Source organism: Natator depressus, chromosome 24 (genome assembly GCF_965152275.1).
Source record: "Natator depressus isolate rNatDep1 chromosome 24, rNatDep2.hap1, whole genome shotgun sequence".
NCBI classification, from domain to species: Eukaryota; Metazoa; Chordata; order Testudines; family Cheloniidae; genus Natator; species Natator depressus.
In genome coordinates, this window is record NC_134257.1 from 1,920,288 (window position 1) to 1,943,272 (window position 22,985).

At 47.8% G+C, this 22,985-nt stretch overlaps 1 protein-coding gene across 1 annotated transcript; it reads left to right on the forward strand.

The window, feature by feature from the left end:
- Positions 1 to 1,594: 1,594 nt before the first annotated feature.
- On the forward strand, positions 1,595 to 9,975 carry LOC141977105 (peptidoglycan recognition protein 3-like). Its single transcript, XM_074938415.1, has 5 exons — positions 1,595 to 1,738; positions 4,447 to 4,544; positions 5,036 to 5,246; positions 6,268 to 6,386; positions 7,070 to 9,975. The coding sequence occupies exons 2-5, from the start codon at positions 4,496 to 4,498 to the stop codon at positions 7,246 to 7,248; spliced, it is 558 nt and encodes a 185-aa protein (XP_074794516.1). The 5' UTR covers positions 1,595 to 1,738; positions 4,447 to 4,495; the 3' UTR covers positions 7,249 to 9,975.
- The last annotated feature ends 13,010 nt before the right edge of the window (positions 9,976 to 22,985 follow it).

The following is a 22,985-nucleotide window of genomic DNA, read 5'->3' on the forward strand; positions in this document are numbered from 1 at the left end:
TCTATCTATCTATCTATCCCCAGACACCCCCTCTATCTATCTATCTGTCTGTCTGTCTGTCCGTCCTCTCTCTTTCTCCCCATTCTGCCTTTATTATTACTGTGTGAAGTGCTGCTTTTAATGCATTATCCAGTTGCCACTGAAAAGAACATGAATGCAAGCAGGGAAAACATGACTGGAAACACAGCTGCTGTTTCAGGCTAGGCCCCAGCCCTGACTCAGAGTCCAGGCTCCTTTCCCAGTACTGTAGCATGAACGGGACGTGACTGACACAGGACAGACCCGGGGGTGGGTGGTGGCAGCCTGTAGCAAAAGGCAACTTTCTGTAAGTTTCTGCTGCCGCCTGGTGGTAAGACACAGCGTGGTGGTGCTTGTCAGAGGGCCTCTGTCAATAGCTTTGACACGGGGCCTGATGTGCTCAGCGCAGTGTGACTTATAAGGGAAACGTTAAAGCTCCTCTCTTGTGTAGGTCCTTTGATCAGGGCCCAGAGGTCTTCTCCTGAGCCCTTTTGGCCTCCCTTACACAAGAGCCCAATGTAGGGTGACCAGAGAGCAAGCCTGAAAAATTGGGACGGGGGAGGGGGAAACAGGGTCCTATGTAAGACAAACCCCCTAATATTGGGATGGTCCCTATCATATCGGGATGTCTGGTCACCCTAGCCCAGTGGAGCCCTCTCTGTTCTTGAGCAGGAAGGGCCAGGTCCAGCCAGTGGAGGAGTTGCCCTGCATCCAGGAACCCTCGGGTGCTAACACTCACGGTGTCACCTATGTTAAGCCCTTCCTAGCTGCCGGTGTTGAGGAAAGGGGTGTGTGGCCAGGGCACCCCTGCACCTCAGTGATCTCTGGCTGCGTTAGTGGGCAGTGAGTGCAGTTTAGAGCAGCCCTCAGACTGCTGTGTTCTGTACCAAGGGACTGGCCTGGGGCTGAGCGGGTGGGATCAGGGGGCGGCTTAAAGCTTCCTCCCTCTCCTGCCATGTCTGGGCCACCCGTCTCAACCCAGCTCAGAGCTAGAGCTAGATTTGTGACCGTATTCCTGCAAACCTGTAAAATGGGGATTCCCCGGAAGGGGGAAACGATGGGAACCTTAATTAATGAAGGTCCGAGCCCCCACTCGGCGGCGTTACCTTGGCCGAAATGGATGAATATGCAGAAGCATCTGAAATCTTTGAAAGTGCAGTTGGGTAAAAGTGACTGTATCTGGGAGTGTTTCTAAAGATCCATTGCACTAAAAGGCCGATGAAGATTCATAGACCATTATAATTTCTTTGTTTCCTGATGCCTACTGAATCTCCCGGTATTTTGTTACACCCCTCATTAATGCCTTTAACAAGCAGGCAAAATAACAGACATTTTCTTCCTCTTTTTGAAGGAGGAATTTTTCTCATATAACCTGATTAAACCCTTCCCAAATACCCCCTGTTTTTTCAAGGATAAATATAGCTCCTTGTACTGAATGGCATTTAATTGTTTCTGTTCCAGCCAGAAAACCCCCGTCTGAGCTCCCTTCCATGACATCATGGTCCACGCCCACGCCAAAGCCGGTGTTTCCAGCCGTGTGCACGTCCCGGCTCTCACCCTCCTCTCTTGAATCACAACGCACCATTTCCTGGCCAAGGGACTTTTTCCTTCCAGTGCTGTTTCAACATCTCTTTTCTCCCTCATGTCCACAGCCAATAAAAAGAGACACATCCCTCTGTGCCTGCAGAATGAAGACTCGGGGAGTTCGAGCCAGATTCAGGTAAACACTAGATGCTTTTTCGCTGTTCCCTTGCTCTTTGTTTTGCTTTGGCATTTCCACCCCACCCTTTCTGTCCTGGCTCAAGCAGGCCTCAGGGTTGCTGTCACAAGGGATAGAGCCGTTCAGACTGCACCAGTGAAGGACTCGTGTGGTACATCCGTGTAATAACCCACGCCAGAGGGAGGGCTCTGTCCCCTCTAGTGGCTGGTTCATGTAAGAGCCAGCAGTTGCTATCCCTTTCGCCAAAGCTGCAGTGTCTCATGCTTTGAACTCTGTAGGTCACTAGGGCTCATTCCCTGCTGTCTGCCTAAGTACAGCTGGTTACATTTGCACCAGTTACTGAGTCCTCTGTCTACCTTGCTGAGAGTCAGAAAGTGGTTGAAGAACATGGGGGAGGCCCAACTTTTCTGGGGACTTGAGCCCGTAGGAGTCAGGGTCATCTCCCCTCTGCAGACTCCTCTGGCTGCCTATTTACTCTGGGATGCAGGATTTTATCTGGGGTGTTGCAAACGCCCCAGAATACAGGCTCACGCCCTGTAAGCGTCCGACTGCTGGCCGGGTCTCGAGGTGAGAACTCTGCTCTGGAGGACTGGACCTGGTGTTTGAACCAAGGGGTAGAACTGGGCCAGAATTTTTCAACAACCTTTTTTGGGGGTCACAAAATGCCAGTTGGTCGACACGGAAGCTGTTTCCAATCAGGGGCGGTTTCCCTGGATCTCCCGACCAGAAAAAGGGTTGAAAAGAAAAGTGTCAAAGTTGCTGAGATGTTTTGTTCTGGCATTTTCAAAATGAAAATTTCCACTTTGCTGATTCAAAATGACTTTTTGTTTCAAAATTGACACTCATTCCAGGGCCCGGCCCTCCAGGTCTGATCCATGGAGGACAGACCTCTCTTACAGCCCTAGCAGCTAGGGAACCTTAGCTCCTGCCTTTAGTTCTGGAGCTCACCAGTTCAATCCCTGTGGAGCTGGTGTGGTGCTGACTGGCTAGGAACGAGGGTGCAATGGTTAGAGGAGAAGCCTAGGACTCAGGAGACCCTAGTCCAGCTCCCTGCTCTGGCACAGATTTCCTGCCTGACCCGGGGCAAGTCACTTAGTCTTTCTGGGCCTCACTTCCTCTTCTGGGCAATGGAGCTGACAGCCCGGCCCCGCCTCGCAACAGGGTGGGGAGGATAAACGCATTACAAATAGCAGGGTGCTGCCATGCCATGTAACGATGGCCCAATAAGGGCCTAGAGTGGGTGGGGAGCGCCTGAGTCACCAGCAAGAAGGAATGAACTAAGGCAGGGATGGGAGGATGAGCCAGAGAATCGGGAAGTTGGGTTCGTGGGGTTAGGCGCTGCCCTGATTCCAAACATGCAGCTCAACCTGATACTTAGAGAGAGAGAGAGAGAGAGAAAACTTGAAGTCAGATTAGAGAATCCGCCCTTTCCCCTCCACAGGTACTAGAGAAATTGTGCATTTGTTTCAACAGTGTAATTCCATATCGAGATCCCCACTGGAGAGGACAGCCATCAGCTCTGGTGTCTGTCCTCTCCAAAAACTGGCCCTCTAAACTTTGCAGAACTCCTGGTCACATTCACGAGAGCTGATCGCACAGGCTCCTTGCCAAGGGTTTATTTCTATGGCTGTGATTGGAGCTGTTTTCTCTTGTATTGAAAGTTTCTCTTTTGTTGTGAACATTTGCATAAGTCAGAATTGCTTTAGGAATGTTTATTGATCAGAAGCCAGGTTTTGGGTACATTTCAGTAACGATTTGCTTCAAAGTGCCATGAAAAATGTTGCCCCAAAAATACAAAATGAATCTACTCCGAACCCTGCTGAACACAAACAACGTTGACATTTTGCAAATGTTCCCCAAATTGTTTTTCTAATGTTTTTGACTGGCTGTTGAAAGCGAGGCAGAGGCTCCGAAGTCAGGGAGGTGTCGCAACACGGAGCTGAGAACCCCTAAATACCTTTATAAAGCAGGGCCCAAGGGCAGGGACTGGGTTTTCCTATGAGTTTGACCAGCTCCTAGTACAGCAGGTTCCTGATGACAGCTGGAGCCTTTGGGTGCTACCATAATACCATTAATAACTAGCATTCCAAACTATGTCCTGGTGCATTCTCAGCATCCTGCCAAGCCAGACTGAAACACACGAGGGGGGAAATCCCACCCTGATGGAGGTGGGCATGTGGGTTGGTTGTTTAACCACAGGAAGGCTGTTGGGTTGATAGAGTTGTTTTCTTCTCTAGCCCTAGGAATATACCTAGGTCCTGTTGCCATTAATGTTTGTCATGTCTTATGTCTTTGGATGCCCATAGGTACCTCTGGTCCATACAGCAAATCACAAACATCAGCATTATTATCACTAGCTATAATCTCACTTGCATCGGCTTGGGAACTCGGGGGTGGGGGGAATTCTCCCACTGGGCAGATGGTCCATGCATCACTCAAGCCCTGTTTTGAGGGTGGAAGTGAAGCCTGGGCCTTGAGCTGGCTGTCCGTGCACACCCGAATTCTAGGTTACAATCAGGGGCGAAACACAAGAGGGGGAAAATCCATCCCTGGTGTAACTTCACTGATGTCCATCCAGCCACGCCACCAACAATGTGGCTCTGTGTTTTGGACTTCATCGTTTGTCAGTTTCTTTCACTGCATTAATGTTGCTTCTTGAAGCCCTAGAAATTTTTTTCTCCTGGTGTAAAGTGCAGATTTGTTTCCAGGTCACTGTCATGCTTCTTGCTTGGAGATTTTAACTGACGGCCTCACAGGATGTTCAGGCTGGCTGCGTTCCTCTGTGCTCTGTGTGCTGTCTCGTGGGGTGAGTCTGGGGTTTGTCTTACCCACAATGCTTTCCGTTACTTGGCATGGGCAGGCAGAGCGTTGGGGTTGGAGCCAGCAGAAGTGGGTTCTGTTCTTGTCTCTACCAGTTTCTCGGTGTTTGACCGAGACCAAGTCACTTCACTGCCCTCACCTCCTCTGGGGCTAGAATCCCCCTTTTGGATGGTGGATTCCGCCTAAAGCAGGAATAGTAATGTAGCAATGCAGCTCTGTTCAGCCTGGTACGTGGCACAGAGTTATACAAAGGAGAAGCCGCCCAGAATGTAGCAATTAGGAAGGATAGTAGGGGTGTCTTAAACACTTTGGAAGTGACAGTCACTGAAAGGTCAGTTACTTACAGCGGGGTTTTATGTCAGGGAATTGGGGGGAGCAAAGGAGCATGGGGACATCCGAGCGTTCAGAGAGCACTGCCGGCACAGAGGCTGATGGCGGCTGCATCCCTTTGGTTCATCTTTCTCTCTCCCCCCCCAGGGTTTTTCTGCCTTCACATTGTCACCCCAGGCAAGTGGGGCGGCCGACCCGCCAACTGCTCATCGCCTCTCAAGTCAGTGCAGCCTGGGTACGTCATTGTGCTGCACACGGCCGGCGGCAGCTGCAAAACGCGTGCGGAATGCAACCAGCAGATGGCGAATATCCAGCATTACCACATGAACAACAAGGGCTGGTGCAACATCGCCTACAAGTAAGAGGCAAAAGCACATTCTTCGGCCCGATCCAGCAGAAACGCGGGCATGCGCACTCGCATCAAGCCATTACTCACGTGCATGAAGGCATGCACATACGTCAAACCTTTGCAGGGTCAGGGTCTAAGATAGCACCGATTAGCACATGCTCAGTCTTGTAGCTAATGCACATAACCAGCTTTATGCAGTAGCTTTTGCTTTTCACTCAAGCTGATTCTGGTCAAGAGATGAGGAAAAAGCATGAGAAATCTGGATAATGTAGGCCAGTGTTTTCAAATGTGGAACCCTAGAATTCGGCACCAAAATCCATGTTTAGGCAGATAAATAAGCTACTGTGGGCTCCCAACTTTGGAAATGTTGGTGGTATTTTTTTTAACTAATCAGCATGAATCTATAACAAATGATTCGACTCATTTAATGTTTTTGTTATTTAAAAAAAGCATTGGATCTACCCTCAAGAATAAAGATCCCCCCCCCACCCTCCCAGCACCCAGAAAACACTCGCAAAGAAAATGAATGTTTCACCTGCAGAGCTGGTGAATGCAAACAAACAAATTAGTGGGAATTTTCCAAAAAAACGTATTTTTATTGACATTTCAGAATTTTAAAATAATATCAAAATACATCAATCGACAACAAAATTCCAAGCAACTCTAGGGTGGGTAGAAAATCCCCACGCATTTCTATGAAAATATTTTGGTGACGTTACAAAAAAAAATTATGTTTCTCTTCATAGAATGTTCAGAAACTTGTTCAGAAACTTTCGCCCAGTTCTGCTTCTCAGATCCTAACCTGCAAATCTGCCTTTGCTGTGGCTTTAAGCTGCGATCCTCCAAAGCTGCTTTTGCTCTTTGGATACTAATGATAGCAGGGTGATGGGTGGAGGTATAAAGGTAGAATTCTGGTTAAAATGAATGGCAATTAGATGTCTGGATCTCTAGGCAGCCTTAAGGTGAAAACCTCAGCCGTGTATGGATGGCAAATTTTGGATTAGAAACATTTCCTTTCCCATCCCTGCAGCTTCCTGATTGGTGAGGATGGGAAGGTGTATGAAGGCAGAGGCTGGCATACAGAAGGTGCTCACACTTATGGTTTCAATGATATCTCTCTAGGCATTGCCTTTATAGGCGACTTTACAGGTAAGCGCCTTTCTTGGCTACCGTTTTCCCATGGCTCAGAGACTTGGAAATAGGGTCACTCCAGAAGTTGGATGCTCCCAGTGGCTGTGGAGATTTTGTTCAATTAATCTGGGCATTTTACGGCCATATTCAATCGGAATTGATACAGGGCGTAGAGCTTTTGATCTGAGATTTCCGAGCCATAGGTCAAGTTCAGCCCCATGCTGGGAGACAGCATCAGGCCTAACGCATGAGAAGTGACCTCCACCCATGGTGCTAGGTGCTGTACAAACACAAAGAGCTTAAGCCCAGCTCATGTGCAGCCACAAGCCAAAAGGGACAGGACATCGCTGGGGTGGGGGCAGCTTTCTTAAAGGCTCCCAGGATGTCTGCTTACTTGGTCCTTTCCATTAGCCTGGCACCTGTCCTGCGTTCCAGACCTCCTCCCCATGACCCATGCATAGCCCTCTGAATCGCTTGTGGGGGGTGGGATGGACGAGCTGGCTGGGTGATTACACTCCTTATGAACCCAAGGGGACGCGCTGCAGCCTCGCCCAGGTCTCCACAGTCCATCCTCCCCATCTCTCTCCTGAGCACCTGCTCCGAAAAAGTTACATTGATTCATGGGGCCTGTCCCATGTCAGCCCCCAGGAGGTGAAGCCGGGCAGGTTCTCTGAGCCAAATCCCTTCCTGGTCTCTTTCAGGAAGGTCTCCCAACGCTGCGGCCTGGAAAGCTTTGAAGCACCTGCTCCACTTCGCCGTTGAGAATGGCTACTTGTCTTCTAACTACCTCCTCATGGCCCACGGGGACGTCAGCAACACCCTTTCTCCCGGGCAGCCCATCCGCAAAACCCTCAAGAAGTGGCCGCATTATAAACACTGAGCGCCACCAGCCTGGTGAATGACGCGCGCGGCTCTTGAAAGCCAAGGATGCTGGCCGAGGGATCCGGCTCTGCTCATGTGCTTAGTATATAGAGAGATATATTTTGACTCTTAAATGTTGCGGGTTGGATTCTCAGCCCCAGTTCTGTCTGCTGGGCAATGCACGGGGGAAGCAATCTGGCTGCATCTAGCCAGTTGAGGGTTCCCCCGTTGAAATTCTGAGCTGGTCTCAGACCAACAGAGCAAATTCTTGTGCCGATTGCCCAAACACCTACACCCCATGATTTCAATGGGTTTTAGGCACCTTGTTGCTTTTGAAAATCCTCCTAGCTACCTAAATACTTTAAAAAATCTGGCCCTTAGAGACCATAGCGAGCTGTGGTTAATTAGAGCAGCCCCTAGACTGCTCTAATTTATGTCAAGGCTGGGTCTGGGGCAGCATGAGAATTCAAGGGAGATAACTGGCTCCTGACTGTCCTCTCCACCTTGCACCAGACATATCTTGCTGCAGGGGAGAATGTGGCCCATAGCAATAATATTTTTTATTATATTTGGGTGAAATTCAGTCCTGGGCAGAGGGTTTATGACTCATTTAAGGCTCACTTAAACCCTGTGGCCCGAAGACCAGTGGTGATGCAGGATCAGGCACTGAGTGTTTCCAGCTTCCCTCGTCTGTTTAATTACAAAGCTGAGAAATCAGCAAAACAAACTTGGCGTAATTAAGGACGCGGGCTAGCCAGGAAAAACCATGTGACAGACAAGCTCCTCTTGCTTTACACCTCAGCTGATGAGCTCACAGAAATTTGTGAACGGTTAATTAATCCTACACTCTTGCTGGGATGTAGGTCTACTTTACAGAGGAGTAAACTCAGGGTCACTGACTTTCTTAAGATTACACAGCAAACAAATGAAAGAGGCAAGAATAGAACCAGGGAGTCCTAACTCCCTGTCAGTTCTCTAACCCCTACTCTACACTTTCCTCCCAGAGCTAGGAGTAGAACCCAGGAGTCCTGACTATCAGCCCCGCCCCCTCCTCTAATCTCTAGATTCCACTGAAATTCAGCGCTGTGCATTTTCTTATCAGATCCACTGGGCTAGAAGTGTGGACTCAGGGATGGAAGCATTGCTGAGCTGAGGTCATTGTGTGCTCTGTCTGGGATGGGGCAGGTACAATATACTTGCAGCCCACGAAAGGGAGCCCAGAGCCAACCCTATAAAGAATTGTAAATAAAGGGACAGAGTCTGTGTTCGAACCACGTGTTCAGCTTGTGTAGCTCCGATTTTCTGCTCCGGCAGCGCCTGCTTTCGCCTCACTCCCCTGCAAAGGTTTCACAGTAGAACGAACCTCGGAGTTACGAACTGACCAGTCAACCACACACCTCAGTTGGAACCGGAAGGACGCAATCAGGCAGCAGCAGAGACAGAAGAAAAAAAAAAAAAAAAAAAAAGCAAATACAGGACAGGGCTGAGTTAAACGTAAGCTACTGAAAAAGTAAGGGAAAGCAGCATTTTAAAAGCATCTTCTGCATCGTAAAGTTTCAAAGCTGTTTTAAGTCAATGTTCAGTTGCAAACTTTGGAAAGAGCAGCCAGAAGGTTTTGTTCAGAGTGACGAACAAGCTCCATGCCTGAGGTGTTCGGAACTCTGAGGTTCTCCCGTATTTGGGTCTGAAGCTAATCCGTGTCTCCTCGTCCTGCTGGCCCCCAAAGCTGCTGCTGAAGTCAGCAGCCTCTTGTCATCACCGGCCTCCAGAAGTCCATCCCCGTCAATGCCTGACCACGTCTCTGCTCCCTTGACGAATTCTTCAGCTCCAATGAAACGCGCCTGAATTCTGGCGGGGCGGCAAGGAGAGAGGGAGGAGGGGGTGGAATCCAAACCTGGATCTGAAGTTTGCAAAAAGCCTGCCTGTGTCCACAGTAAACCAACCGCCCAGACGGAAACACCTCCAAGATCTGGAGTAGTGCCCTCCCTCCCGGCCAACATTTTCTCACCTAATCGGTTCCCTGCCATTGCAGGGGTTTTGGGCATTGCAGGAACCGTGGTTTCTCCTGTTCTCTGCCTGTGGGGCCCACAGTTTAGTTTCCTGGGGACTGAAATTATAGCAATGCAGGGCTGGATGGAACCTTGCAAAGTCATCAAATCCAGCCCCTGCACTGAGGCAGGGCCAAGTCAACCTAGACCATCCCTGACAGGGGCTTGTCCAACCTGGTCTTAAAAACCTCCAGTGGTGTGTTGAGCCACCTGAAATATGGGCGTAATAGTGGGTACCTGGGTGAAATAGAACGGTCTGTGATATACAGGAGGGCAAGACTTAGGGTGACCAGATAGCAACTGTGAAAAAACAGGACAGGGGGGTGGGGGGTAATAGGTGCCTATAAAAGAAAAGGTCCCAAAAAACGGGACTGTCCCTATGAAAACTGGACATCCGGTCACCCTAAGATGATCTGGCCTTAAATTCCATGAAACTATGAACAAATATAATAATAATAAGAAAAAATAAAATTAAAAATGAAGCCACCAGCCACATTGGATTAGTTGGTCAACAAACCGAAAATCCCATGATTCACCCAGCTGCAGGTTCGACGGCTCAGTAAGTTTAATTTTGGTGTGACAGCGGCACTGAAAGCTCGTGCCCACAAGCAAAGAGCAGAGGGAGGCAAATCGGCGCGGATCTGCCTGCACAGGTGTGACCAGCACTGCCAACCCCCTGTGGTCAAAAGTCATGAGTCGGGCTCTAAAAAAATCTCAAGATTGGCTTAATAAATCGCGAGATTTAAGAACGACTAATAAAATCTTGGGTGATTTATAGTCATTTTCCGGTTCTTGAGCCATAGGTTCCAGTTGTGCTCTGCAGCCGTGACGACGGGAAGCTTACTTTTTAAACAAATTAAAAGCTGAGATTCTTTTGTCATTACTTGACTCCAGGATGTGGGTGTGACCGTTCTGTGCCTCTGAGTCACTTTGTTACCCCTGCTCCAGCAAGAGGGAGTTTTTCCTGTGGTGACTGAGTGTCAGCTCCAGCCCTCTCCTGTGGGCTCGGCCAGCCCGCACTTCACCTTGGAGGTTAACAAAAGCTGCATCCCAGTCCCTGCGTCCCTTGAGTCCTTCCCCTGCGATATCCAGCCCCTGACTCTGGCTACTCACAGAAATTCCAACTTCTCTGCCCCCAAACTGTCCCCCAGTTTGCCAGTTTTTACCTTAAACCCCCGCTCCGTAAAACACACAGCCCTTGTGAGCACTTCTAATGAACCAAGAGGAGGTTTATTAAAGTCAGAATAAGGCTATAACCAGAACTAAGAGAGAGTGGCAGACACACATGGTCACAGTACGAAAGAAAACATAAAGATGCACACCCGCCTGCCTCCATGTTTATCAGCAGTTGCCTTTCCCAGCTACCAAAGATTTCCTCCCGAAAGTTCAGTCTTTTGTGGCTGATTTCAGAAAAGCCAGGGTCCACGCGTACACGAACCACCCTCTGCTCCTCCAGGGGGTTTGCCAGTGAGTGGACGCAGCCCTGGCAGGGCCCTTCCCGACACCTATTACACTGAAAACAACCGTTTGTCTCTGATCACGGAGAGGTCGAACCCCTGTCTTCTTGTCAAGTTTCTTTTTCACCTTTAAGTGCTTTCAGCTGTTTGTGGATGTCTCTGATTGTCTCCCATTCAAAGGGTCAGTCTTGCGCAAGGCTAAACAATTCTGTCTTACAGTGCATCACCAGGCAGACAGGACGAGGCGACAAGCCCGCCTTGCCCGGATGGGCCAGGTGATTAATCATTTCTTTTTCCTTCCAAGTCCAGAAAGGGCACTACCAATGTAGCTGCATTCTGCCTTCAATATTACCCATGCCGACATCTCGGGATGATTATGAACAAGTTACGCACTTTCTGGAAACACCTCACTGTTACTCGCTAGGGAAAAATATCCTGCAAGGCGTGTGTTTGGTGGAACGTGTGTGCCAGGTCTGAGGCGAGGGGGGTCCCTTTGCCAGAGGGTTTCTGTGTCACAGTGGGACTGTAAGTAAAACTCCAAAGAGCTTGGAATAAGCCTGCAAGGGTTGGTGACGCTGCCTGCCCACAGGTGTGCCTGCTGTTACTCGTTCTGTGATTAATGTAGAAGCACATTGTGAGCTTCAGGTGGAAGTCTGAACATATGCTGGATTTCGGTCTCTTAGGGCAGTGGTTCTCAACCAGGGGTCCAGGGCCCCCTGAGGGGCTGTGAGCAGGTTTTAATGTGGCTGGCATTAGACTTGCTAGGGCCCAGGGGAGAAAGCCAGGGGACTGCAGCCCGGGGCCCCGAGCCCCACCGCCTGGGACTGAAGCTAAGCCCCGAGCAGCTTAGCTTTGTGGTACCTGCTATGGCAGTGGTGGGCAACCTGCGGCCCGCGCCGTCAGGGTAATCTGCTGGCGGGCCGCCAGTTTGTTCACATTTGCACGGCGAACGGCGGTCATTGGGAGCTGCAGGCGGCCGTGCAAATGTAAACAAACTGTCTGGCGGCCCGCCAGCGGATTACCCTGATGGGCCACATGTGGGCCGCAGGTTGCCCACCACTGCCCTATGGTGTGGGGTCCTGGGCAATTACCCTGCTTACTACCCCTTAACACCGGCCCTGGCTTTTAGATGCAGAAAAACAGTCGTGGGACAACTGGGCCGTGGAGTTTTTATAGCGTGTATGGGGAGGGTGAGGGGGGGAGGGTGGGCGCTCAGCAAGAAAAAGGTTGAGGACCCCTGGCTTAGGGAACCGACGGGCAAAAGAACACCCCAGTTCAAAGAAGACATCATTCGCCCTTGTGCTGAGGGCCAGAACAATGTCAAAGCACCACTGAAGTCCCTATGGGATTAAGGGGTATTTAAATTATGCATCAGAACGGCGTGTATGTACTAGGAGGAATTTCACCCTTTGAGCCCAAGGGCTTTTCTACAGAAGGAAGCTAAGCTGGAATAAGGGAGGATGTCAATTTAAAGCACAATAGCTTTTCTGGAACAGCTCCCCAACTCAACACTTTCAGTGCAGAATAAAGTGCCTTTTTCTGGTTTAGCTTAATCCACAAAACATCTCAGATCACTAGCTTCTCTCCCACTACACACCGTCCTTAACCCCTTTGCCCCACGCGCTATCTGAAACACCTTGCCCCACGTCTAATCAGGAGGGAGGGCGCCATCGCGAAGTGTAGCAATTCAGAGAGATGCAGCTGGAGAGCAGGTTTGGCCAGGAGAAAAAATCACCTTCCTCCTACTCGGGAAGGGAAGCTGCACTGTGTTTGCACAGACGGAGCTGCTGTCGCCGTCCCTGTCTGCTGCTCTTGGCTGGTGTGTACTGGTGACCTGGGTAAGTCTCTCTGGGCTTCTCTCTCTTGAAACGAGCTTCTAATTCCTGGTGTAACTCACAGCTGCTTCTTTCCAGCAGAGGGGACAGCCAGGTCGAGTGCACAGAGCCTAGGGCTACTTGGCAGGACTCCTGAGTTCGTTTCCTAGCTCTGACACCTACTGATTGTGCTGCCTTGAGTAAGTCACTTCACCTCTCAGTGCCTCAGTTTCCCAGCCTGCAAAATGGGGAAAATAATACCTTCCTGACCGGGATGTTGTGAGAGGGGATTAGTTAAACCCGTGCGAGTGGTTTGAAGATACTAAGGGAATTAGACGCCTTTTAACCCCAGTGGAAGCGCTGGCGAGGGGAGATAAAGATCAAAGGACAACAAAGTATAAGTGTTGGAAGAGCAACATGGGCTGCAGCCTTGCACAATTTTTAGCATGCAGAATGTTTAAGCTTCACTCATGTTGGCTGAGTCATACCCTGCCTTTTCCTCTGGGGTATTGCATAATGCAGAGGCAACAGGCACATGAAATATCAAGCCATGAACGGAGCTGGGCATCCCGCTCTCTGGGCCTGTGATGGGTGAGGGGGGTGCTTCTCAAATCCATCAGTTCTGCTGGCTGCTTCAGAGAAGAAGATAGGGTCTGGTCTGGCAGCCTGGCAGGACTGGCCGATTCTGTGTGGGTTAAGGGACCCCCCTGCAGCCCCAGCACTGATGCAAGGTGGGAAGGGCCTGAGATAGAATTGGTGAGGAACTTTCTGATGACACTTTTTCCAGAAAGGTTTCTCGGATACAATTTCTGACAAAAATGTCAGTTCCTCCCCTGTTTGCGAGAAAGGGGGCAGTTTTGATGAGTCTCCTGATATGAAAACATTTTGAAAAAAAATTGAACTTATTGAGTATCTTGTTTTGACCTTTTTTAAATTAAAAAAAATCAACTTTTCAGTTGGAAATGTCTTTTCCTTTTGAAATTTTAGTTAGTTTATAGATTTTTTTTTAAAAAGGGAAAACCAGTATAAACAGTCAATTTCAAAACAAAATTGAAACGTTTCAGTCGATCCAGTCTGAATGTTTTCCCCAGAATATTGGTCCATGAGTCTTTTTTTGCGATTTCATCTTTCAGTCCGGATTTGGGATGGGAATATTTTTTTGAAATCTCGAAAATTCTCATGGGAGGGGAAAACCATTTTGTGTTCTGTCGTCTGCACGCAACCCTTGAATAGAGAACATGCATTTCCTAATTCTGGTCACTCCTCTCTGGGTCCGTTTTATTTCCACTTATCTTGCTCAATGCCGCAGAAGAGAGAGTCTTTTCATTTATAGCGTATCATGAAGATATTTCCAGCATTATTTTCCATCCTGTTTCTTTTGTTTGCTCCTCTGACCTCCACTGCCCATTGAGCAAAACCCACAATGACTCTCAAGAGCCAGCCCCCAAACGTCGGTTCATAAGGGTTGAATCATGATCCCTTCCTCCCCCCTGTTTTTGTCAGGATCTGCACCATCACCCTGGAATGTCTGCCCTCATCAAGGCCATCGCAGATATGATTGACAGCTACCAGGGAAATGCCAAAAAGGGCTGCGAATCAGAGAGGATCCGGAGGTGTGAGTTTAAGAAGCTGCTCCAGCAGGAGCCGTCTCCTGCCAAGGTAACTTTCCCCCGGCGGCTGGGGAAATACGCATGGGATGGGAGGAATGCAGTGGGGACATTTGCAACCATCATCCAAGTCTCTGGTTGTGTTGGCATCACAAAGGATGGAATTTGCCGCCCTATGGTGGGGTCCGCATGAGGCCTACATTCCCCTCAATTCCTAGTGTAAACTGGGATTAGAATTCAGGAATTTTAAGGGATTAAGGGGCATTTCAGCAGAATTTAGGCCTTGTGCTGGCCCCTCCCCTTCATGTGTGACTGTTTCTTTGATGGGAACCTTCACACATGACTCCTTTCCACCAGCTGTTGACCATGGCTTGGCACGTTGCAAGTCACCGCCCTTTGCCTCAGTTTCCCCCACCGGTAAAAGGGGAGAGTTACCCTTCCCAACCTCACAAGAGGGTTGTGGGGCTCAATTATAGTGTGGAATCCTCAGCAGAGCAGAGCTAGAAAAGTGCAGTGAATTAATTGGAATCATTCTGCGTTTTCTATCTAGGCACTTGCAAAGACCCCATTATTGTAATGTATGAGTGGCTCATAGACAGTCATGGATTGATCCTCACAATGCTAACATGAGGTCAGGAAGTAGGAGCATAAGAATTGCCAGTTTGGATCAGGCTCCAGGTGCATCCAACCCAGTATCCCTCTCTGACAGTGGCTAGCACCAGCTGCTGCAGAGGCAGGTGTAAGAACAGTGCAATAAGCAGAAGTTGGACAATCTGTCCCCACATAGCGCTCATCCTGGTCTTTAATAGTTAGAGATTGACCTTAAGCCCTGATCCAGGAGGTTTAATATCCTGGCCAAGATTTTGGCTGTCAGTAATTATGATAACTCTGGAGATTCTTGACAAGCACAGAAATGTCCAATCCCTTTTTGAATCTTGGTAAGTTTTTGGTCTCAATGGCTTCCTGTGGCAGTGAGTTCCACAGTTTAATCACTTCCAGTATGGAAAAGTAGTTCATTTTTTCAGTTTTGAGTTTCCCACCTTTTTGCTTCCTTCAACATCCCCTTGTTCTCGTGTTCTGAGACAGGGAGAACAGAAACTTCTGATCTGCCTTCTCAAGTGATCTGAGCAAATCTCTTGAATCCCACTCCAATGAATACTTGTGGCACCTTAGCGACTAACCAATTTATTTGAGCATGAGCTTTCGTGAGCTACACGGCCTTGAAAGCTTATGCTCAAATAAATTGGTTAGTCTCTAAGGTGCCACAAGTACTCCTTTTCTTTTTGCGAATACAGACTAACACGGCTGTTACTCTGAAACTCCAATGAATGAAATACAAGACCAGCTGTGTTATACTGTATGTCTAGTGACACTTATCTGGATAACGTAGCATCCTACTGTGAGCTGCCCAAGTCCCAACCTACATTAAATTCGCTTTAAGAAGCTTTGACATTGAAATCAGCACAATACCATCTCCCAAGTGGGATTCCGCTTTCCAGTGGAGTCACAGAAGCTGACACAGAAGGAAGGAGCATGTGCTTTGCCATTTCACACTTTGAAAAGTGAACAGACCCTCATGTGCTTTTTCATTTATTTCAGATATCATCCAGCAATAAATATGAACACACTACGAGCTTGCCAGATTCGGATGCTGAGCTGATGATCAAGAAAGAACTCATCACTGCCAATCCCTGTGTGTACTGAAGCTTGGATAGTGGTCATGGTCATGTTGCATATACGACAAGGTAAAACAAACACCTCAAATAGCACCTGGCCTAAGGGTGGTGACTATGAAGAGAAGTCTTTTCAATTGCTCTGTTGTATTTCGTTGCTCAGAGGGGGCCAGATCCTTATCTGGTGTAAATTGGCATAGTCCTCTGCCACAAAGGTTAATTTGCACAAAGGTGCAGCACCTGGGTCCCACACGGTGTGCTGGGTCCTCAACGTGCCAACGGGGTGACTGAGGCTCTTGTTCCTTTCAGCACCAGGGACCGGGAAGTGGGATGGACAGACCTGAGACTTACCAGCAAGGGGGGGTAAGGGCCAGGGTCGGGGAGCCAGGGAGTCCTGAGAGGGAATGGTGGTGGGGGATTCCTGTAAGGGCTCAGGCTCCTGGGAGGAGTGGGTGTAGGGGCTCATGGGCCAGGCAGGTGATGGGGGTATGCTTGAGAGGACAGTCAGGCTCTGGGTGAGGGGGAATGGACATTTTTTCTGAGACTGGATGGGGTGAGTTTCATGGAAAAGGATACTCCCAAGAGACAAGCAAAAAATTGGAATTTCCATCCCTAGGACTACATTTCCCATGATGCACTTTCAGCCATGTGGCTCCCATGCTGTACCGTACCACTAGATGGCGTTGCATCACAAGAGATGTAATTCATCCAGGGATCCCGGTCTATCGGAGTGAATGGGGGTAACAGAGATCCAAACACCAGCCCCCACGAGGGGATCTGCCACCATAGGAAAATGCAGTTGAACGGTCAACTGATTTGAAACAAAATGTTTTGGGTCATTTCAACAACAAAATATTTGAATTTGGGTGGAGCCAGCCCAAAATGAAATACTAGATTTTGGTTTTCCTGATGGATGAAATTTCCCCTAGGAAATTAGAAAACTGCCTTTTCTGTTGAAAACTCATTCAGAAATTTCATAAATTAAGTTGTCATGGGATAAGAGGGAAGATCCTTTCATGGACTGAGAACTGGCTAAAAGACAGGGAACAAAGGGTAGGAATAAACGGTAAATGTTCAGAATGGAGAGGGGTAACTAGTGGTTGTCCCCAAGGGTCGGTCCCAGGACCAATCCTATTCAACCTATTCATAAACGATCTGGAGAAAGGGGTAAACAGCGAGGTGACAAAGTTTGCAGACGATACTAAACTGCTCAAGATAGTTAAGACCAAAGCAGACTGTGAAGAACTTCAAAATGATCTCACAAAACTAAGTGATTGGGCAACAAAATGGCAAATGAAATTTAATGTGGATAAATGTAAAGTAATGCACATTGGAAATAAATAACCCCAACTTTACATACGATATGATGGGGGCTGATTTAGCTACAACTGATCAGGAGAAAGATCTTGGAGTCATTGTGGATAGTTCTCTGAAGACGTCCACGCAGTGTGCAGCGGCAGTCAAAAAAGCAAACGGGATGTTAGGAATCATTAAAAAAGGGATAGAGAATAACACAGAGAATATCTTATTGCCCTTCTATAAATTCATGGTACGCCCACATCCTGAATACTGAGATGTGGTCTCCTCATCTCAAAAAAGATACACTGGCATTAGAAAAGGTTCAGAAAAGGGCAACTAAAATGATTAGGGATTTGGAACGGGTCCCATATGAGGAGAGATTAAAGAGGCTAGGACTTGTCAGTTTGGAAAAGAGGAGACTAAGGGGGGATAGGATAGAGGTCTATAAAGTCATGAGTGGTGTGGAGAAAGTGAAGAAGGAAAAGTTATTTACTTGTTCCCATAATAGAAGAACTAGGGGCCACCAAATGAAATGAATGGGCAGCAGGTTTAAAACAAATAAAAGGAAAGTTCTTCACTCGGCGCCCAGTCAACTTGTGGAACTCCTTGCCTGAGGAGGTTGTGAAGTCTAGGACTATAACAGGGTTTAAAAGAGAACTGGATAAATTCATGGAGGTTAAGTCCATTAATGGCTATTAGCCAGGCTGGGTAAGGAATGGTGTCCCGAGCCTCTGTTTGTCAGAGGGTGGAGATGGATGGCAGGAGAGAGATCACTAGATCATTACCTGTTAGGTTCACTCCCTCTGGGGCACCTGGCATTGGCCACTGTCAGCAGACAGGACATTGGGCTGGATGGACCTTTGTCGGACCCAGTCTGGCCGTTCTTATGTTCTTAAGGAAAATTCCCAATTACCACTAGCATTCAGTATTTGGTATTCTCCCATTTTAAAAGTGCCTGTTGTCAAGTAAAGGAGCAGAAACAATACCATGGGATATAAGTGACCAATCACAGGCCACAAGTAATAAATAATAGATGAGTGATCATGAACAGTTATAGGCCAAAAATAGTTAATTCAGCCAGAACCCAGGATCAGGGTTTGGGATTGAGTTAGGAGCAAAGAGAAGGCTGAATCTGCAATGAAGGTGACTCACTGTGAAATATTTGGCTGGCAGAGTGCTAATAATGTCAGCAGAGACTCACAGGCTCATGTGAAGGGATGCAAAGCATTGACGTGGCAAATATGAGCTCTGGCCCGTTTGTGCAAAAGTGTGATTGGCTGTTCCACCGTTGCAGGCTCCTGCCTTAACGGGAAGTCAGAGGAAAGGTTCCCGTTGAATTCAGGGGGCTATGGATCTGCCCAGCTGTGCATCACAAAATCTTTATCTCTGTTGTGTGTGTCTCCTACAGCACACCCAAACTCTGGAGGGAACAAAGAACAAAGGCACCAGCAATTCATGAGCACGATGTGATCTCAGGTCCTGGTATTTTGGGGTCTTTCTGCAGAAGCCAAGCTTTGAAGTTCCTACCCTTTTCCACTCGGAAGATGCCATCTGCGGTGCACAAACTGATTCTTGTCTGGTTCCTTCAGAATGGGAAACACCTGCCTTCAGATCAACAGCAGCAGCAAAGATCCAAAGCCTCCCCGCCCATTCCACGCCTCCACCTCCATGAAACGAAACTTACGTTGGGTCTCTGACTTTGTTATGACGTTGCATGAATGTTGATGGGTAACTCTGTTAATGCGCACGGCTGCTGGCTCTGTAAATTCCCATTGAGTTCAATAGGGCCAGGATTCCAGCTTGATCTTGTGTTTTGTAACCATACTTAGTCATGTCATCAAATGACAATGGGTAAAATTTTCAAAAGCTACCTAAGCACTCCCAATAGGAGTGATGGGACTTTTGAAAATCCTGCTAGGTGCCGATCTGCATCTTTAGGTGCCTAAATACCTTAACAAATCTGGCTGCTAGGGTCAAATTTTCAAAAGCCCCTATGCGATTTAGAAGGTCAAGTCCCATTTTCAAAAGTGACTTACGCACTTGTGAGACTAAGTCTCATTCAAAGTCAATGCTATTTTAGGTTTCAGAGTAGCAGCCGCGTTAGTCTGTATTCGCAAAAAGAAAAGGAGGACTTGTGGCACCTTAGAGACTAACCAATTTATTTGAGCATAAGCTTTCGTGAACTACAGCTCACTTCATCGGATGCATTCACTGGAAAATACAGTGGGGAGATTTATATACATAGAGAACATGAAACAATGGCTGTGACCATACACACTGTAACCAGAGTGATCACTTAAGGTGAGCTATTACCAGCAGGAGAGCGGGGGGTGGGGGGGAACCTTTTGTAGTGATAATCAAGGTGGGCCATTTCCAGCAGTTGACAAGAACGTCTGAGGAACAGTGTGGGGGGGGGGGGAATAAACAAGGGGAAATAGTTTTACTTTGTGTAATGACCCATCCACTCCCAGTCTCTATTCAAGCCTAAGTTAATTGTATCCAGTTTGCAAATTAATTCCAATTCAGCAGTCTCTCATTGGAGTCTGTTTTTGAAGTTTCTTTGTTGAAGAATTGCAACTTTTAGGTCTGTAATCGAGTGACCAGAGAGACTGAAGTGTTCTCCGACTGGTTTTTGAATGTTAGAATGCTATTTTAGACTCCTAAGTGGCCACTTTTGACAACAGGGTTTCGGTTTATAAATCACTTAGACGCTTTTGAAAATTTCATGCCATGCCCACATCCAGAAGGCAAATAAATATCCACCTTCCACGAGCACACATTTCTACCTCCATAACAAGGCATATTCCTGTTGTAAAATACTCCCACTAGTGACTTCAGCATAAACACTAGTGTTGCTGGCTACCCAAACAAAATACCTTCCCTCCCGCCCTCCCCACGAGGTGGCTGAAAATAACAAGTGAAAATAAAATAAGCCACGACACGAGAAGTAATCCTTCCATTCTACTCTGCGCTGATTAGGCCTCAACTGGAGTATTGTGTCCAGTTCTGGGTTCCACATTTCAGGAAGGATGTGGACAAATTGGAGAGTCCAGAGGAGAGCAACAAAAATGATTAAAGGTCTAGAAAACATGACCTATGAGAGAAGATTGACAAAATTGGATTTGTTTAGTCTGGAGAAGAGAAGACTGAGAGGGGACGTGGTAACAGTTTTCAAGTACGTGAAAGGTTGTTAGAAGGAGGAGGGAGAAGAATTGTTCTTCTTTACTTTGGAGGATAGGACAAGAAGCAATGGGCTTAAATTGCCGCAAGAGAAGTTTAGTTTGGACCTTAGGAAAAACTTCCTAACTGTCAGGGTGGTGAAGCACTGGAATAAATTGCCGAGGGAGGTTGTGGAAGCTCCATCATTGGAGATTTTTAAGAGCAGGTTAGACAAACACTTGTCAGGGATAATATTTAGTCCTGCCATGAGTGCAGGTGACTGGACTAGATGACCTTTCGAGGTCCTGTCTGTTATACCAATAAAATAAAAACCAGCCAGATCTTATTAAAGGGGAAAAGGAAAAATGCCACATTTATTGTGAATACAGAAAGAATCCTAGTAAGCAGTTAGTTATAGCTATAACATTCCATTCAATCTCATATTTATTCACACATTCATTCATACACACTCACACACACACACACACACACACACACACACAGGTTCTGCAAGGTTGTTATCATAGTTACCAGCCTTAGAGTTGCTCATGCCAAGCCACTGGCCAGGTGGCCTGGACATGAGGAGGGAGCAGGGCCTTGTCAGATGCTCATCTGATGCTCCTGGAAGTTGGTTTGCAGAATCAGACCCCAAAGTTCTCACTTTCCAGAGTCCATTTTTATAGGAATTTCTTCCTCTGTCAGTCTATGGGAATTGCTTCATCATGCTGTTGCTGAATCAATCAGCAGATGGCACATTCCTGACGGCTCCATGCTGCCAGATGTTATCTTGTTCTTTGGGTCTCCCATTCCTGAGGCTGTTGGGTGGATTCCAGTCTGCCCCCCGGGGGTCCTCTGGTTATTTCCACTTGACGCCTTCTTCAGCCGATGGACACTGGATTCTTAGGCTGGCACCTCCCTGATCATTCAGTTATTATCCACACCAAGCATCCATCCACATACATCCTCTATCTCTATTTTAATCACAATTGTTAACAAAGTGAGATGAATACAACAAAAGGGCGGGGAGTCTCTGGGTGCTGTTTCTGTTGTTACAGAGTGTTGCTTTGAGTCTCTCTCTGTGTGAGTAGTTGTTGTTGTTACAAAGAACTGCTTTGAGAACAGACTCTGTCTTAGAATGTACTAACGCAATTAGCAGCTTGCAAGTTTCACACAGAGAGGGAGAGAAACAGTACCAAAAACCAAGAGACCTCTTAATTAGTAATACCCTGGAATTTAAACTATGGGGAATCAAACTCATTTGTGATTTTAATACAGAACTTCTTTAATATGATCCAACACTTCCAGTCCTACGATTCTATGAATGTATTGGTTTCCACAGTAGTATTGGTATATACATATCTCGACAAAGTGCCTCTATGAAACAGGATGAAATCCTTCCACGTATTTTATTGGCTTATTGCTGTATCAAATGTTTTTTCTCTATGGGGAGATCAGGCCGTTATTAGTGAGGTCATGCACTCAGCTCGACGGCATTTCTCTGTCTGTCTGTAATGTGATAACTTTTGAATGTCACATTTGCTCGATGCCACAATTTCAGGGAATGTTCTAGACATCAATGAACAGAACCCTATTGATCTGGGGGGAAACCAGAAAGTGGAAAAATGGGGGGAAAATGGTGCCCTGGCCTTCTGTTTAGCAAGCTCCAGGCACCTCTGCAATTGTCTATAGCTCAACCAGTGCATGGAATAGAGGGGGATGGCTGGGGGCGCACAGGAAGACTGATCGGGGTGGGACGGAGGGATGCAAGGCCCCCCTGGTGCATGCAATGAGCTCTGTCGACAGAAGCAAGAGACCCTCTGGTTTTTTCAAAGAAGTTTTTGGTGCCCTGTTATCACTACTTGTATTTAATCAATAGGAAGCTAGCAGCAAAGTGTTAGAAAAAGATACACTTCAGCCCCGTCTGATGTGTTTCTTGCGAAGGGCTAACCTTGAAACGACTTTATTACCAGGAGCAGGGCTGGCTCTCAGAAGTCCCACTGAGGTGGTGTTTGTAGGATTGGGCCCTTAAATTGCTACAGGGCTAAGAGTTAATAACCAAAGCCACAGTATGATTATATTTTATTGCAATAGTGTCTAGGAGCCCTGGTCACAGACCAGGATCTCATTGTCCTAGGTGCTGTACAAACACAGAGCGGCCCCAACACGCTGGCACTCCTGCCTCATTTCCTCCCCTCCTGGCCACACACCTGCAGAGGTTGGCGCACAGGGAACCAGAACTGTCTTGTGCAGCACGCACAGGGGGGTTTGCGGGATCGTTCTTCAGAGGCGAGATGATCACAGAGGAGCTGTGACGTATGATTAAGCACACAGGTAGGAGGCTGATAGCTCCAGAGTGTCGTGTTAGCTCGGGGCACTTGCGGTTTGTCTTTGTTTCCTCCATGTTGGTGCACCCCAGCAATCTTGAGGCTGCGTGACACAAACCCTATATTTTGTTTTGAGCAGAAGCAGAGTAATTGCAGAGGGTTTTCCTCTGAGCCACAGTGGGCTCGTCCCTGCGGCTGGCCTGCGCCAGCGGACTCAGGCTTGCGGAGTTCAGGCTAAGCTAAGGGGCTGTTTAATAGCAGTGCAGATGCTCCAGCTTGATCCCAGACAGCTGCAGCACAGTTAAACATCATTCTCTGTGCAACATCCAGTCCTGCTGGGCTTCTGGCAGGTCTCCCAGAGGTAGCTTTCCTTGC